Below are 17,224 nucleotides of genomic sequence, written 5' to 3' on the forward strand. Positions count from 1 at the left end.
TCCATGCAGTCTCTCACATCCTGAGTTCACTGTGGGTGAGTCCCAACTTATGAGGCTCCCCCACAGTAAAAGCTCAACAATTAGATGCTCAAAAAGCGAAACATCCAGGTGTCAGAACCACCTTCTCACATACAGTAACTGTGGAAGATCCCTTAATGCAGAGCTTTCCAAAGTATGTATCGCGACACGGTACTGTGTTGCCTTACATGTGTGAGTGTGTCGTGCGACGGTGCTCTCTAATCAATCATGTACGTCTGTCTTAAATCTTTAAGACGTACATTCTCATGCATCAGGATGTCTGCGCATGTCAGTGACGCAGTACGGTACGCAGAGGCAAGAGAGGAGCGTGTGCGCGCAGCAGGTTCCTTTGCCGTGCGCGTTGATTATTGATCGTTGAATGCGCAGTGAGTATTTTATTAGAATTGTATTAGGTACAGGTCCCCTATTGACCACTTTGTTTAGATGGGCAAGCGTCTTAGGCTCCTGTGTAACCGATATCGCTGGGTGATGTTTTAATGGTAAAGTCTGTACATATAAGGGGAGCTTATTAGCTCAGGTGGATATTGCATTCCAAGCATGTGTGGTGCAACGAATAGTGTTTATTTCTGTGATAGGACTACCCGTGCGTGCAGCTTTATAGCTTTGTGTGGGATGGGCATCGTCACTTTCGATTGCAACATGCAGAGTAGCTCTAGTGGGGTGATACCAATAGTGCGCATAAGTAATAAAGATAACAGTCAGGGGCTCCAAATCCTCCTTGCCTGTATGGAAGCGTGAGTCACTGCCAGCAAAGCCGGGGTTGTTTGCCCACCCAGGCAAGGGTTATCAGAGAGGATTGGAGCATTTTGAAAAAGCTTTAGTCTATCTATGAAGCATATTGCATATTTTCAATGCCAACATATCACATGAGGGGCATAAGATACAATATGAATGTAGGAACAACACATTTCCATCTAGGTAACTGCACATAATACAACCATCTCAATACATAAAATATGAGACTACTGTTTGTTGCTTCCAATGTAAGACATCGTGAACTTGGTGTTCAAAACCCAGCTAGCCACCACTCTGACATCAGAGCAATGAACACTGGACCCCATGCCAGAGCTCAGCGGACTGATGTTCTGGAGACCCGAGGGAGCACTCACAGTTCCTGTTTCCCACGCCTCTCGAGTCTCCACATACCCGAGGGGCGACGAAGTGTCAACTGCCGCCCCTATATAATGGAATTAAAGTTGGCACTGACAAGCCGTCTCTCAGAGAGTCTGACTTCCGGCTGTGATTGAAACAGAGCGTCTGGCCATGGTTTCAGGGAGAGAATTCATGCAGGTTGTGGGAGGGTAGTGGGAATGCCGGCCTGCCACCATTTTATGTGTGCTTTTTTTGGACAAGCTGTGGAGGGAGATGTTGAGGCTAGTGAGGGGGGTTGGAAGGACGGCGGGTTTGCAATTTATTTCAGAAATATCGGGGCGGGGTGGTAGACAGTGTTTGAGGATGGTATGTTGTGTAACTGGACGAAAAGAAGGCACAATTGATGGTGTGGGCACCTGAGGGAGGAATGTTCTGTAAAATGTGTGTGAGGGGAGGGGCACGAAGGGTGTTAGGGAGTGGCTGGCTGGATACTATACTAGAGTCCAAAGATGAGCCATGGCGACATCTTCCTCTGAAGCTCAACGGGGAGCACGGCATTGTATTGCCTTGGTTGCCAGCCTCGCCCAGCTCCACACCTGCATTCATTCCATCACGTTAAGAAACAGCACGTGAATGGCATGTAAGGTAGACAGCTTCAAGGCAGACTCCACCCCACATATGCTAACCAAGTAAATGTGACTTTTAATATCCAGTTAGCGGAGGGGGCTACAGGAGAGTGGCATTTCTGTGTACGGCATCTCTATGCGCCCTTGTTACCTGCGCGGGAGGACAGAACTGGGGAGGGGCATGCATAACATACAGTTGTAGAGATGATTGTCCTTCAATAAAGTAAAACTTTTCACCTCGGGGTTCCGACTAGAACCATAGACTACTCGAGCTCTGTTTTTGTTGTCTATTTGATGTCACTTGTAACTCAGAGGAAAGTAAACCTCGTTCTTGAAAGATACTATCCATTATTGCAAAATGTGTGTTGTAATCAGGGCACAAAATGTTCATTGCATGCATTTCATTCTATGTAACATCCCAGTACCAAGCGTGCAGCAGCTAAATAAGCAATGCCAAAGTTTTTTGAAAAAGGAATACATTCAGAGGTGCATATGGATCTACGGCTCTTCTGCGCTTAATGTTGTTTACAGCTATTGCTAAAGCAGACAGTTTGTGAGTGTGCTTTATAAATGATGCATATTTTAGTTCAAAGCTGTTCTACCTACTTATCAAAAAATAGCATAGGACCCTGAATGTAGCTCACAGAGTGGAGACCAGGCATACTTTTAATCTAGGTTCAGGGAGCCACTCACAATTTCCCCTTCCTGAACGGATTTTTGTATAACTCATATTCACCAAGGCAGCAGGCGGACTTTGTGCATGGTTGGAAGGGTTGGCAGTGCGTGCACCCAGTCTTTTTGTTCCCTAAATCACTGGGGCATGTGTCAATGTGTGCATGATTATATTCTTGCTTCAGGCACAAACCTAACCTTACACCCAGTTTTGCCAGTCACTGTCTTTGTTAGAACAGATTCACAATTGCTTTATTAACCTTGCTGCTTTCTCAAATTTGCTTGAAAATGCACCATTTGCCCACTTTTTTTCAAAATTTTCTCCGGGGGAGATCCCCCCCGAACCCCTCTTAGGAGGTTCGGGCTCCAGCAGGCGGACTTTGTGCATGGTTGGAAGGGTTGGCAGTGCGTGCACCTACCCTTTTTGTGCCGTAAATCACTGGGGCATGTGTCAATGTGTGCATGATTATATTCTTGCTTCAGGCACAAACCTAACCTTACACCCAGTTTTGCCAGTCACTGTCTTTGTTAGAACAGATTCACAATTGCTTTATTAACCTTGCTGCTTTCTCAAATTGGCTGGAAAATGCACCATTTGCCCACTTTTCCCCCAAAATTTTCTTCCAGTGGGGGGAGAACCCCCCATGGTCTCCCCTTGTCCCGAAAATGATGCATCTACAAAAAGTGTGTCACCAACATGAAAAGTTTGGAAAGCCCTGCCTTAATGGAAACTCGTGCAGCATTAGCATGCACACCTGGGTACAAACACAGAATACTGCGCGCTCTCTTTGTTTGCGCTGTTAGTGCACCTCCTGACAGCTTCTTTGCCTCTGCGCCCACGTCTATAATACGACACGGGCGCAGAGGCAAAGGGATTCCCTCATTTGCATATGGTCATGCCACAATGCAGATGAGTGAACACCCTCTGGTGCTACCTGTATTACAGAAATGACAATACAAACGTCTGCGACTCTTACTGTAATATCAAAGTGCCCCGGGAGCGCACAAAGCAGGCCCACATGCCTGTTGCGCCCCGGGCATTTTCCATCATAAAGCCCCAGAATGTGAATAGAACGAAAAAAACACAATATACAAAACCATGATAATACACCGGAAACAAGTAAGCACATATAGTGCAAACCAGCACACCGCATGCCCTCACAGTGGAAAATGATGCTGTAGCAAATGCGAAAATAATTGTGACAATTAGTCAATGACATCCTGTGCACAAAATCTATAGAGACACCCACAAGATGGGCGAAGATAGTGACCCCTATCAGCTTCCGTACTTCCAAAGTAATTGCGAAAGTGACACTTGCTATAAGAGTGCTGATATCATTATTTTGGCTGTCTGTTTCATTGTGCTCCGGCTCAGCCCATTGATTATGCGATGGAGACTGATTGGAAAGGCCTGTTTGTTCTGCTATCTGATGACACTGGCGTTCCTGTGAACGAAGGCGCTGCAGGTTCTATCGCTCCCTCCAGGGATCACAAGTGACGTCTCTCTTCCATCGCACATGATTCCCAGGCCCAGGCCAGTGCAGACGTTGCCTCATTTAGGTACCTTCCGAGGGTTGCAGTGTGTCATCTTGGTTTGACATGTATGTATTTTTAATCAGACACTGGCACCCCTAGGTAGTTTGTTTGGCACTCCTGCGCGTGATCTTTATTTACAGCAGAAAATGTTTAGTATGGCTTGTATCCGCATTGTAAACATTCTAATGAAATGACTGTTTCTGTTAATAGGAACTTGTAAAGCACACCGGTGATTCAACACAGAAAGCAAATCTGAAGCTAGCTCTGGATGCAATGAAGGTAGGTGACATTCTGACGTCATAATATGAAAGTACTAACCTGGTTCACTTCGCAAGAAGCACAGTCTTAAAGCACGATTTATAACATAGAACATTGAGAATGTATCCAAGGATCACTTACTTGATAGGTAAGAAACACAGCCTCTGATTGTGAGTGGAGGCGAGATAAAGACTTTGAATATAATGTATTGTAAATACCAATATCCCCGGGTGTTTACCGGCTGCTGTAAATACCTCTTTTTCTGAGCTCTCGCTGGAGAAGAGAATTGCATATGGAATCAGTGTTTTCCTCAGTAAATTTTACCTGTAATGGGATTTGTTGACCATTTTCCCCCTGTAAATGTTGGCAGGTTTGACTTGCCCCTACTTCCTGGGGATTGTTTTAACAATTTTTAGAAGCTGTAAAAGTGCAGTATGGACAACTTTTTTGTCAAAATTATTGCACGATTAATCTATGCAACATTAAAGAAAACACAAGAGAAAGCAAAAGAAAGCACACCTGCATTGCATAAGGTTTCAAATTTGTGTTAAGTGTTCGCGCACTCTCACACAAGGTCTGATTACCAAGATTCATTTACGAGGTGCCCCAGGACTCACCATTGCTAGAGTTCCATGGGAGGGAGTACAGAAGGGGACTAGGGCCGTAGCCTGATCCAGAGGGGTCAAGCCATACAGGGCTTGTGCTTGGAAGAGTGATGGGTTCTTCAATGTCTCAGTTGATGCCAGAGCCTTCTGTCCTCTTCGAAGGAGACATCTGAGGAGGTGAATCTCAAAAGACAAGGGGCTCCTTGGTTTAGTTAAGGGCTAAATGCATAAAAGTATCGTCAGCTGCATTTTCATACAGCAACCTGCACAGCTGTGCATTTTCTGCACCTCCAAACACTTTCCTGTGTCCTGGGGGGACCGCCTCACTCTGGGCTGTTATGAAGGCTATTCCAGTCCTAAACTTTCCACCTAGAAATCATTATTTCAGGGGAGTTAGTCTAATTAGTTCAATGGAAGCAATTTATGACTTCAGCATGCAGGATGAAAGTCCATGACTGGAAACAGTGTCCATAATGGCCCGAAGGGAAGTGGTCACCTTTCTGGGTGCACCTTGAATGGTGACTTCTTAGAAGATATTTGGATGTTGTTCTGTATGAATTATCACAGTGACTTCATCCATCATTTAGAAAGGGAGGGGATACTTTTGCAATGGTGAGTTATGCACCCAGGACTCCAGTGTAATCCAAAGCCTTGGTCGTTAGGTCCATGTTTCCTCATCCCTAGGTGTGCATCAGAAAGGGATTAATGACAGTCATTCAGTAGCAGATTGACGCACCTCAAAATTGCGTGTTCAGAAAGTGGTTCGAGTGGCTGGAACATACAATTCTTGATTTATAGTATCGGGATACACAGAATTTTAATTTGGGAAAAGAGCAACTCCAGACAATTGTGCAGGCGAGTGAATGTTCTGCAATCTTAAGTGTATGACAAGAGCAGTCGATGGGTATTCCCATTGAAGCACTACTAAGAAGAACCTCCTACAAATATCCCGAATTCCTACAAAGTCCTAAGGGTGTCAGCATTCAGATACTTTTGCACTACCTTTATGCACTTCCACCCAATTAAAGTCGGTGTGAGTGATTAAATAATTGGGGGGAATTACAATTTCTCTTGAGACTTTGGGGAAAGGGATTTTTTTAATATGGAAACATGTTTCCAAGAAAAAAGGAAGGACGTGCAACTAGCCTGGCTGGAGATTTTCTCCCCTGTGAACAACCTGTTACTGTAGGCTTTTAGCTACAGATGGATTCCAGACAATGTAATAAACCTTGTAATTTCCCCTATAGTATTTGAGAGGGAGTTGTGACTCATTGGGTGTTTAAACCTATGCAACCATAGAAGCCTATAGAAGCCTATCCCCTGCCTATGTGGCCCACAGATTTGAGGTGTACCCTCATTTAAATATGTGCCATTCTCAAAGCACGATAAACATAAGTACCAATCAGTGCTGTGTTGGTGCCTGCTGCATAAACGTAATGCAATCTACAGGGCACAGTTTGGCATTTCATTGGCATGAGGCTTTTATCGTTCAGAGGGCAATGCAATGTGTACCACCGAATTGCTTAATACTAATAGCTGTTAAAGCAAGATGTTACCACGTGGTCTGTAAAAGAATATGCATTATTATGCATTAGTTACCAATGCCTATATCTCATGACGTGTCTCAAGCCAGCCAATGCAGTTTTCCTAATGTGCACACAGATGCCACTGCTCGCAAACCTCTCAGATACTGACAACAGAGCAGTCTTCATCCCAAAGCTAGCGGAAGAATGGAGAAGGGCCTGCCAACAACTGCTTAAATGCCTTAACCACATATGATTACACCAGGGTCATGTATGGCCGGCCATGTATTAACCAGGGATTACCATAGCTTGTCCTGAACATAAAAAGGACAGTGAAGGATGAATGTCCTGGATGTGTTGGCTTTGATATAAAGTTGTGTAATTGTGTGCATGTAGAACCCCCTTTTGAAATCTATATAATCATATGGCACCTGTGAGCCTCAACCCTGCATAATTTGGTCTAAAGGAGAGTCCTTGCCATATCACCTGTGAGCTCACAGATGGCAACCAAGACTTTACTTTTAAGGAACCTTTGGGTCTTTCACAAGTCATTAAATGAAGAAAAATGAGTTATACAGATGTCAACAAATATTACATTTCTGGAACGCACCTTACAAAGTGTGAGCCCGAATCATTCATCATGAAGATTCAACCAAGATTTAGGCTAGCAGTGTGAGCTAGAAGTATGTCTGCAGAAAATCCATGCCTCTGAAGGTGTGTTCCGGAATGAAGCAGCACATCTTAAATAAAATGATGGATCGATGTGCTTGTTCTTACTGACATGTGGCTTCTTGTATTGCAGGATTTGGCTCAGTATGTAAATGAAGTAAAAAGAGACAATGAAACTCTTCGTGAAATTAAACAGTTTGAATTGTCAATCGAGAATCTGGTGAGTCTTTGTCATGAGGTTGTTTGTTATTAGGTCGATGGAAGGAGTTTTGTGGGAGATAGTGTGTTGTATTTTCTTGATTCGCTAAATGATGTATTAATATTAGGAAGATACTTTGCTTTTAAAGAACACATGGATCTCTCCGGATGGAATGTTCGCCTTCAGTAACTTGCTGCAAAGACGGAAAAAACGTCGCAAAGTGAGAAAGCAGGAACCTACAGCAGTTAGATAAAGGGCCATGGATTGTCTGGCAGTGGATTAAAATGGCATGAGGTGCAGTTAGCACTGCCCCGCCTTAGTACTTGGTGCACGACATCTAATTGCACTGGCCACAGCTTCGGAGCAGAGCTTTGGGCACCGGCACTCATTGTTTTGACAAATTACGCACTGCTTATTAATATTTACTTATCCTAATGGAGGAGATTAGAGAGGCCTTGGACCAGGGAGGTGCCGCTATACTCATCATGCTAGACCTTTCGGCCGCTTTTGATACGGTCCACCATGAAGTTTTAATGGACCGCTTATCTACGGTCGGGGTCCAAGGCAAGGCCTGGGTTCTTTTGAAATCTTTTCTGACCAGTAGAACGCAAACTGTGGACCTTGGTAGAGGTAGATCTAGGCCCTTCTCTCTCCCTTGTGGAGTGCCACAGGGTTCTTCTCTTAGTCCCACATTATTTAATGTGTATGTGTCACCACTGGCAGTCTTGATTAGATCCTTCGGGTTCCAGTTAACCTGTTATGTGGACGACACGCACATTGTGTTCTCCCTTCAGAATGGGGCAGAGGTTGAGACCGGATCAAAATGCCATGACTGTATGCAGGCGATTACAGGTTGGATGGCATCAAAGTGCCTTAAACTCAAAGCAGGTAAAACAGAGGTGATTATATTCGGGAACACCCCTAGCCTCTGGACACCTGACTGGTGGCCGACTGCATGCTTCCAGTCCCCGTGGAGAAGTCTAAGAATCTGGGAGCGATCCTTGATTTGAAACTCTCCTTCGGTGACCAAATTAGTAGGGTCGTCTCATCTTGTTTTTACATTCTCAGAATTCTGAGGAAAATCAAATTACTCCTTCGGAAGACAGCCTGAAGACAGCAGTCACAGCGCTCATTCTGTCACGTCTGGATTACTACAATAGTTTCTATATCAACATCCAGAAGAGACATTTGGTCAGACTCCAGATCGTACAGAATGCGGCAGCCAGGCTGTTAACAGGTACACCCAGGTTTGTCTCGGTGAGGATGGGACTTAGAACTCTTCACTGGCTCCCCGTCATGCAACGGGCACAGTTTAAGGCTTTGTGTATAGTTTGTAAGGCCCTTAAGGGTGTTGGTCCTGACTTGTTGAAACATGCAATACAATGGTATGTTCCCGGAAGAGATTTGTGCTCTTCGCAAGCTAAACAAGTGATCGTTTCTCGCTACAACAAGGCCAGTTGGGGTGGTAGGAGCTTTTGTCACTGTGCCACTAAGGCATGGAACAGCCTGCCTTTCCATCTTAGAAGCTCTACTGAGGTCCTTCCCTTCAGGAAAGAATTAAAAACATGGCTATTTACATGAGTAATTCCATCTGATTTATCTCCAGGTAGGTAGTGCATAGCGCCAGGATACCCCAGGGTAACAGAGTGCTTTAGAAGTCTCAGTAACATAACATAACATGGCTTTATGGATTTCAAGGTTGTTGCTATAATGTTTGTCTGGTGATATTTAAAATACAATATAGTGTTAGAATACCGTTCCCAGGTACCATTGACTATAATTACTTAAAGATTGCTTCTGTGCATTGCAATATTATGATCAACCTAAATACAGAGTACTTCATATTAGAACTTGGTCTTTGAAAATTCCCAGAGGGCTTTTTAAGTAGCAAGAAATCCACATTTCTCAGGCTATGTATGCATACTAGTTCAAAGTTCTATTTACACCAAAAGTGCCAACTCTTATAAGGGACTTGTTTGACTTGGGGCGCTTTACTAAGGCTAGTTATCTACCTGTGTAGTCATAACCAGTTGGTTATATTCATAATTTTTTTAAAGATATCTTTTTGTTGTAACACGGCAAAATTATGGTAGTACATCATCAAGCTTACAAGCACCGTTAAGCGTTAGCATCCTGTCCTCCCCCGTATATTGCTCGTGGGCAACACAGGGCCGCCACTTTTCTTCTTTTCCGGAATACTGGCAGCATAAAATTGTTTCCGCTTGAGCCAAGGCCAGGGGTGTAACCTCCACCAGGGGCTCACATGGACTCCCCTTAAATACATTCCGTTTGTTCCCCCATTTTTTCGGGTAGCCTCTTTGCGTATATACCGTTTTCTCTGCCACCATGCACCAGTCCATGTCCTTCTTCCAGTCCCGCAGTAGAGTCGGGGAAGAGGCCCCCCAAAGCCCAGAGTTACCCAGGTTTGGTCTGCCCTCCCTAGGTTTGTGTCCTGCCACACATTCAAAAGGCACCACATAGGCGATGTTATATTCATTATTGAGTGACTGTATCAGCAGTTCAATGAGAAACCTGCATGTTAATCTCAGAAAATGCACAGGAAGTCCTGAACAACTGACCGAAATAGTTTATACATGAAAAACGTAATTCACGCTAGGTCATGTAGAACTAAAACATATGCAAATCTGGATTTTCACAAGTGCTAAATAAGCATTGGCAAAAGACACACTGCAGTACATATCGGCAAGTGTGCCCTATCGATTGCACCATTTTCCAGTTATATACATTGCTACAGGGCACACATTTGTTTGCTAATTAAGCACTGGTTAGTTAGAGTTCCTCGTACAACGTAGACATTTTCTTTGCAACTCAGTGGACTCCACATTTTTTAACTAAATGTTTTTTTTACATACGGCTGCAAACTAAAATAAGTATGAGAGTACTTTACAAGCAACAAACAAATAATTCCTGTGCAGGCATGTGGAAATAGAATATATAGAGGAGGAGTGAGATATGAATGGGATTCTTGTAAATTTCTCCCAATACTATGCAATTGCCATGGGAAAATACATGTAAAAAGCATGTTGACTGAAGAGAGTCCATTCCGCATTTACGTCTGAGCTTCGCGTTAGTGAACTACATAATTGTGTGTGATGAAATACAAATTATTTTGAAAAGAATACCTTATGCTTTTCTTCCATCTTTACTAATTCTAACTTTTTCCTTGCCTTTCAATTTGACGGTCTCCCAGAATGAGAATTTATTGTGAAATTCAGCAGATAGTAGTCAATTACTCCTTGGGGGGGGGGGGGGGGGGGGGGTCCCATATTTTCGTTCTGAGTGAGCCAATCACTTTGGCTGTTTCAAAGTTCCTAATGTAAATTAATTAATTAATGAATCTGGTGCATCACTTTTATTTCTCTGAAGCTGTTTTAGATGATCTGCTAATTTACAAGTTAGTGCTAATAAAATGATGCAGAATATGTTTTTGACCACAATGCGCCACGTGTATTGAATAGTAGTAGTGCCACAAATCGTGTTAAATTAATGACAGGTGGATTTCGGTACATTAAACATGCCTATAGGCAACAAAATAAGGCAGGTGCTAACTTTGCACCTTTGGCTAGGGAAAACATGCAGAAACACAATGTCTGCATATTGTTTCCGATTCAAAGTTTTATTTGTGATAATGTCACAATTAACAATTGTGGTGGCACAATTATCTGAATCATGATTCATGATGTCATATCAGCCTTCTGTAAGTGAGGGCGAGCATGCTAAATTGATGAGAATAATTGTGTTGATGTAACGCCTCTATTTCTCAATCGCCATTAATTCTAATAACAGAGTAACTGTGTGTTATGTTTTAGAACCAGCCCCTCCTGGTGTACGGAAGACCAAAAGTGGATGGTGAAATAAGGATCAGCTCGGTGGACAAGCGCACAAGGCAAGACAGGTGAGCACCTGCGAGGCAACGTGTCATGCATTGCATTAAGAAGAGACCATCTTTAAAAAACCTATCAATTAATGCATGATATTGGAGGACAGACTCCAGCTCTCTCCATTGTTGTTGTGCTCCTCCATTTGGTCCAACCGTGTGCTAATTTAAGCTGACAGATTATCAGGGGTTGTTTACACTGGTTCATTGTCTTAATTGCAAATGGTTGAGTTATGTAAAATGTATATGTTTGGAATTTGGCAGGCTGGATCTTTTTACACATCTTGAGATTATAACAGAAGTGATAATAGTTGGACCAAGCCTACATTTTCTCAGCTCAGGAGATAGAAAAGAGAAACTTTAAAACTATCTAAGCCCAATGGTAAATCTTTAATGAAGTTAAATACAACAGTATGGAACCATACCTTTTTATTCTCAGTAACACCTATGATCTTTATCTATTAGTATGATTTAGACTAAAAGTTAGGTTGCATTAGAGAACCTAACTTTTTGTCCTGAGAACGTTTCTCTTCAGACTTCTTTGCACTTCATCTTTTTTGTAGATCTTATATAGTTTATAGGCAAACGTTTATCATCCCTTTTCTTAAAAATGTTATTTTGTTCATTTTCGACTTGCTTTTCTTTATTTGCAGATGCTTTATGATCCCTTACTGTGGTTCTCAGAAAAACATTTTTGTTAGCTGCTGTCAGGATAAGGGATAAAATGGCTTAGTAATTGTGTTGTAATCGTTTTATTGCTTTTATTGTTATTTTTAACCACATAAAGAATTTGATTGAAATGTATAGTATTACCAAACTGTGCTGAAGGTAAGAGGATTATGAGAAATGTTCGAAAGCTATCTTCATTTTTAGTAGTGAGTAGATTTTTATCAAGTTTGATAAAATTGCTGAAATGTTTTGAAACCCATACTGTGTTATTTTATTTCAGGCACATTTTCTTGTTTGACCAAGCTGTGATTGTTTGCAAACGGAGAGGTGATAACTATGAAATGAAGGAAATCATAGATCTTCATCAATATAAAATAAACAACAACCCCACCACTGATAAAGAAAATAAAAAGGTATATTTATTTGTTCATGCTCAACACTTTGATTCAAAGCAAAGGTAAACAATGAGAAGCCAGAATGGACATACCTTTTTTCTCTAAAAGAATTTTTACAATCTCAAAGATGCACATGCATGCGCTACCATGATAGCTATTGTTTTGAGTCTGCCTTCTTTTAAAAGAAGGTGAGTTAATGGAATAGGTTAAAAACCCATCCCCGCCATGTTCAAAATCTCTCCTTAATTGGATGAATCAAATCAAAAACACATGCAGTGCTTAGGAATATATTACTGTGAAAAATAAATGGATTGGTAACAAACTCACACGTCGAAAAATTAATATTGTTCAGAAAGTGGCCTTTACTGGCATGATCACCCGCATTTCTTTTGGACTGATGTTGCTGGTTTTCTGACTCTGTGAGCTGAGACACTGCTAATCATGTCCCAGCCTATGTGCTCTGAACCTCTAAGATGTGGTAAAATGGACTAACTCCTAATTGGCAAAATGAACTTTCTTATAGGGCGATAGTATGGTGTAGAAATACCTCCAGGGCATGAAAAGTTAAATATCACCCATGGACTGCAGCACTTATTGTGACATCCACCAATGTGACAGCTGCACTTTACACCTGCCATCCAAGCTGTCAAAATAATCCTTTTTTGACAGGGGCAAACCTCCCTTTTAAATATTAATACTTTCACCCTTATTTTGGCCTTATGGCCCACAAGTTAGGGTGCATGGTATTTAAAAGGGGGCCATGTAGAAATGCATTGTTACCATGTCCCTACAATGACAAGGCCCCAAAAGCTATTTTAACTGTGGATCGGTCTGGCTGTCCTATAAAGAAAGAACAGTACAGATTAAACTAGTAATTCTGCTATCTCGGTATGGGTTCAGGTGGAAAAATAGTCAAAACACTAATGTTAATATTTGTTAAAAAACCACAGCTCAATGGTGACGTTAGATTTTAATAAATATTTTGGGAAAGTAACTTTTAGAATCTTACCTTTTCCCTTCCAGAAACTCCTGGAGGCTTTCATTAGCTCTCTAGCAGCTGCCCAACCTGTGCTTGACCGTAATGAATTGTGAAAAATACTGACCAAGAAAGCTAAATGTGTTGTCAACGGATCTTATATTTGCCATGTACTACATCAAACTTGTTGTGGCAATGATTGTTATGGAAGCCGCATACCTAGTTAAGAGATTTGACTCGAAATTTCGTGCCAGGGCCATGAAAGAAGTAAAAGTGTTGACAAAACATGCTGACATATATTCACTTGTGCCTATGCACTGCACAATATTTTTTTGCACTATGCACAAAGCACCTTGTTGTTATTATTTTTTAATATAATTTCTAAATACCATTTCAATATAATTGTTTATAGATCAAGATTCTTTGCTCATGTGTTCTTATGTGAGTAATAATTTAGAGGAATTTTTAAATTCTTGTTTTAATATCATTGTATGCTAGACATTGAACTCGACAGAACCTTTTTTTGCATTTCAACATGGATGGTTCTTGAGGTTGCTGAAAATGTATCTTCTTTTTCACTCTTGTCCGCCAAAAGCCTTCAGTTGCAGTAGAGGTACACAATAGTTGCCACTTAGAAACTAGGTCATCAACTTCCCTGTGTTGTAGTCCCACCAAGAGGTATCTGGCATTGCATCACAAAATATATATAAATCCACCAACTTCATTCAATAAGCAGTTGCTGAGTGATGCACTTGCAACCTTGTATTTCAGGACGTACATTCCCATTGCTATTCATGGTCCCTTTTGGCCCCTTTTATTTTAAATTTCATCAGCTTCAAAAATGTAAATCTGATTTTTAAACTTTTATTAAATATTAAGTTTTAAAACTCCAAAACTTTGTACATCCCCAAATTCATTTACATATATTTCTTATTTTCTTAGTGTCACCTCTTAGCCATGCCTACATACTGTGTTTTGTTATATTTGATGTGGGAGTGGTACAGTTTTATCCAAAATGTTAGTATTATGTTTTTCACAACATTCCACATGTCTTCCACTACCTCTACTCCATGGCATGTGCCCAAACGCCAACCATGTAGAAGTGAGGGATATCCAGGTCGACATAGTACATTAAATATTCGCTACAAACCCACATAGAAATAATTTACTCTAATTTAGTCTATTGTCTTGCTTCAAGTCACCTACTTTTTAATCTTTCTTATCAATATCATCTCAACCTGCCACTGCCAAGTCAAGTATCATGGGGGCATACTTAAGCAGCAAACGATTATCAAACATCTATTCAAATATATATTTAAGTTTTATGTTTGTGTATTATTGTTATTTGAAATCTCACACATTTCACACCAATAGTACTAATCATGTATTTAGGAACTGTACCAAATAAAGAGAATCAAGTTAAATCAAGTAAATGAATAGTGTATGCTCTGAAGTCCATTTGAAAATATCAACTGATGATTTTCATGTTTTTTTAACTGGACCAAAGTTCAAGCAAACAAAAAAAGAGAAATACAATGCCAAGTTTCAACTATGCTACATATTATCCAACCTTGATCAGGATGTACATGATAAATATGAGATCACATATTTTATGAACACACAAACATTTTCAAGGTGAAGTAGTTAACAAAATGTAAAACTATTTAAATATGTTTTTAGATTAATCAATACCAAAAACCTAGAAGAATTATAAACAGACCACAAAAAGACATCCACATTTGCAAAATACCCTGTAAAGTGTATATACATTTGCTCAATTTTACTCATTTTAAATTCTCATACTTGCAATAAATGTCAAGCTTGCTACTTTAGATGCCCCACAACTTCAAAAATAAGTAAAGGAAGTATTATAACATTAAGCCCTGGCCTTTGAATTTCAAAGAAATTATACTGTTACTCACTTAAATAAAGGAAAAGTGTTATAATTGCAGTCACAACATCCTTGTATTCTAAAAGGTATTGCAGACATTATGAAATTATAAATTGAAAGGTTGATTTTTCAAACACAATTTAGGGCCCTATTAAAATGTCAGGCAGAGTTTCCTCTGCCGGAAATCGTCTCGGTCATGGGACCGACCAACACCCGGTCGTCAATCCCGACCGATTAATTAGGATGCAACCGAACACTGTTTGGCCGCATTCCTATACTTTACAATGGGAGCATGTATTCTGGCCCGAATGCATGTTCCCATTGTAAAATAAGAGGTGCAGTTCATCCCTGCACCCCGTGGCAGGCACCTCAAGGTGCCTGCCACAGGGTGCAGGGATCAACTGGGGGCACTGGCCTCCAACCGGAGGCTGTGCACCCAAGGGGGACCTACTGGGGGCCCTAAAGTTGAGTTTTGACAGCCTTTCTATGTCGGAAAGGCCGGCACGGAAAGGCTGCCAAAACCTGACTTCGTAATCCCAAAAGGGGAAAGAGCCGCCCTTGAAATTACTGGTTGCATTCCGACTGGCAGACGGACTCTCTGAGTCCGTCGTAAACCAGTCGGAATGACGTTCAGATTCCTTTCCGACCACCTCCATCTTAATGAGGCGGTCGGAAAGGAATCCGACCGGCATATTACGATGAGGTCGGAAAGGCTCGACCAACGGTCGGAGCTGTTTCCGACCACATCGTAATAGGCCATTCGTGTTTTGTTTTTGAAATTCAACCAACAAATGTGACATTCAAATGATCTCCCTTGGACCTTCGGAATTTTGTATTATGTGAAGCAGAACCGCATTGTCAAGGTACTGCAATCATTTGATCGTCCTCAGATCCATAATTGTTTTCAATTCATGCATTTAGTCCAAGTAAAAGGTTAATTCTCATAGCGTTTTGGGGCACATCATATTTGCAATTCTCTTCTTCATAAACTCTATGTATGGTTTCCAGGCAGCACTAAATGGTTGCCTCATTTACTAAATCCCTAGAATTTCTATTGCCATCATTGACCAAAGTCTTTTTGACAGTTATCAATCATTTTAAGCATCAACCTCTTCCAGTTTGTAGCTACTTCTTGTTTTGCTGCCAACAGCGTGTGTATTATTGAAGTCAAATAATTTTAGTTAGGCCCACCAGTATAGCTGGATGTATCTCTAATAACATTAAAAAGTTGCATTCACAAGAGGGATTCCCTGGGTAGCCCTTATATGTCTTATTAGAACATTAGAATGTTGAGAGCTCCATTGAAGACAATGGAGTAGCTCTCAGCTTACGGTGGATGGTATAAGCCTGGAGCTCCAACAGCCCAATACTTGTCTCATGTTTCTCACTTTTTAATTTAGAACGATCTACCCTTAGTCAGTGGAATGTTCTAATAGCCTCGTAGCCCTTCTGCCTCGGGCTATACCAGCTGTTAAAGGCCCTCTCCTTATATTAGGCCCTCGACTGCGGCTCTTGCCTATAGCTCGAGTGCAGGGCCTTTAAAACCGGTATTGCCCTCAGCAACAGACTATAACGCTGTAATACCTCCGTCTAAAATACCTTCAGAAAAGGGCACTACCACATCTCCCTCCTGCCCACACTGTCTCCAGCACCTACCATCAGTGTTTGGGTTCATACTTTTTCATTTATCTGGTGGCAAGTATCAATCAGATGAAGTACTGGTTGGATGTTATCAAAGATTTGTCTATTTTTGACAAACCCTGGCCTCTCAGGGTGTATCAGATAGGTTAGGTGGGAGTCTAATCTATGTTTGAGCATTTTGTGTATATCTTGAAGTCAAAATTGAGTTATTAGGTTTTTTAGGCTGTACAGAATTCTTTGGTTTCCCATGGGCTATATATAAGTGATATATCTGCCTCTTGCATAGTTCGCCTGACTAATCCTGAGATGATAAACAAATTATAGAGTTTAGCCCGAAGTGGGGCTACTTTAGATCAAAGTGTCTTATATAATGATATATTCAGACCATCATGATGGGTGCTTTATGAACAGGAATGTTTCTAGTCATCCCCTCAACTTCCTCCACTGTAACTCACTGGTCCAGATGCCTTTCTTGCTTGCTTATGTAGCATCGGCAGGTACAAGCCCTACCAGAAGGTGACTATGCTGTATCTTG

General features: G+C 41.4%; 1 protein-coding gene across 2 annotated transcripts in view; it reads left to right on the forward strand.

Annotated features, from left to right (window-relative positions):
* VAV3 (vav guanine nucleotide exchange factor 3) overlaps positions 1 to 17,224 on the forward strand; it is a 1,147,877-nt gene that overhangs the window by 532,555 nt on the left and 598,098 nt on the right. For both annotated transcript variants that reach the window (XM_085602242.1, XM_085602243.1), the window contains exons 11-14: positions 4,176 to 4,244; positions 7,154 to 7,240; positions 11,050 to 11,135; positions 12,067 to 12,199. In XM_085602242.1, coding sequence (XP_085458368.1) covers positions 4,176 to 4,244; positions 7,154 to 7,240; positions 11,050 to 11,135; positions 12,067 to 12,199 — 375 coding nt within the window. The remainder of the gene's footprint in view (positions 1 to 4,175; positions 4,245 to 7,153; positions 7,241 to 11,049; positions 11,136 to 12,066; positions 12,200 to 17,224) is intronic.

The sequence above is a fragment of the Triturus cristatus genome, chromosome 4_2 (genome assembly GCF_964204655.1).
Source record: "Triturus cristatus chromosome 4_2, aTriCri1.1, whole genome shotgun sequence".
NCBI classification, from domain to species: domain Eukaryota; kingdom Metazoa; phylum Chordata; class Amphibia; order Caudata; family Salamandridae; genus Triturus; species Triturus cristatus.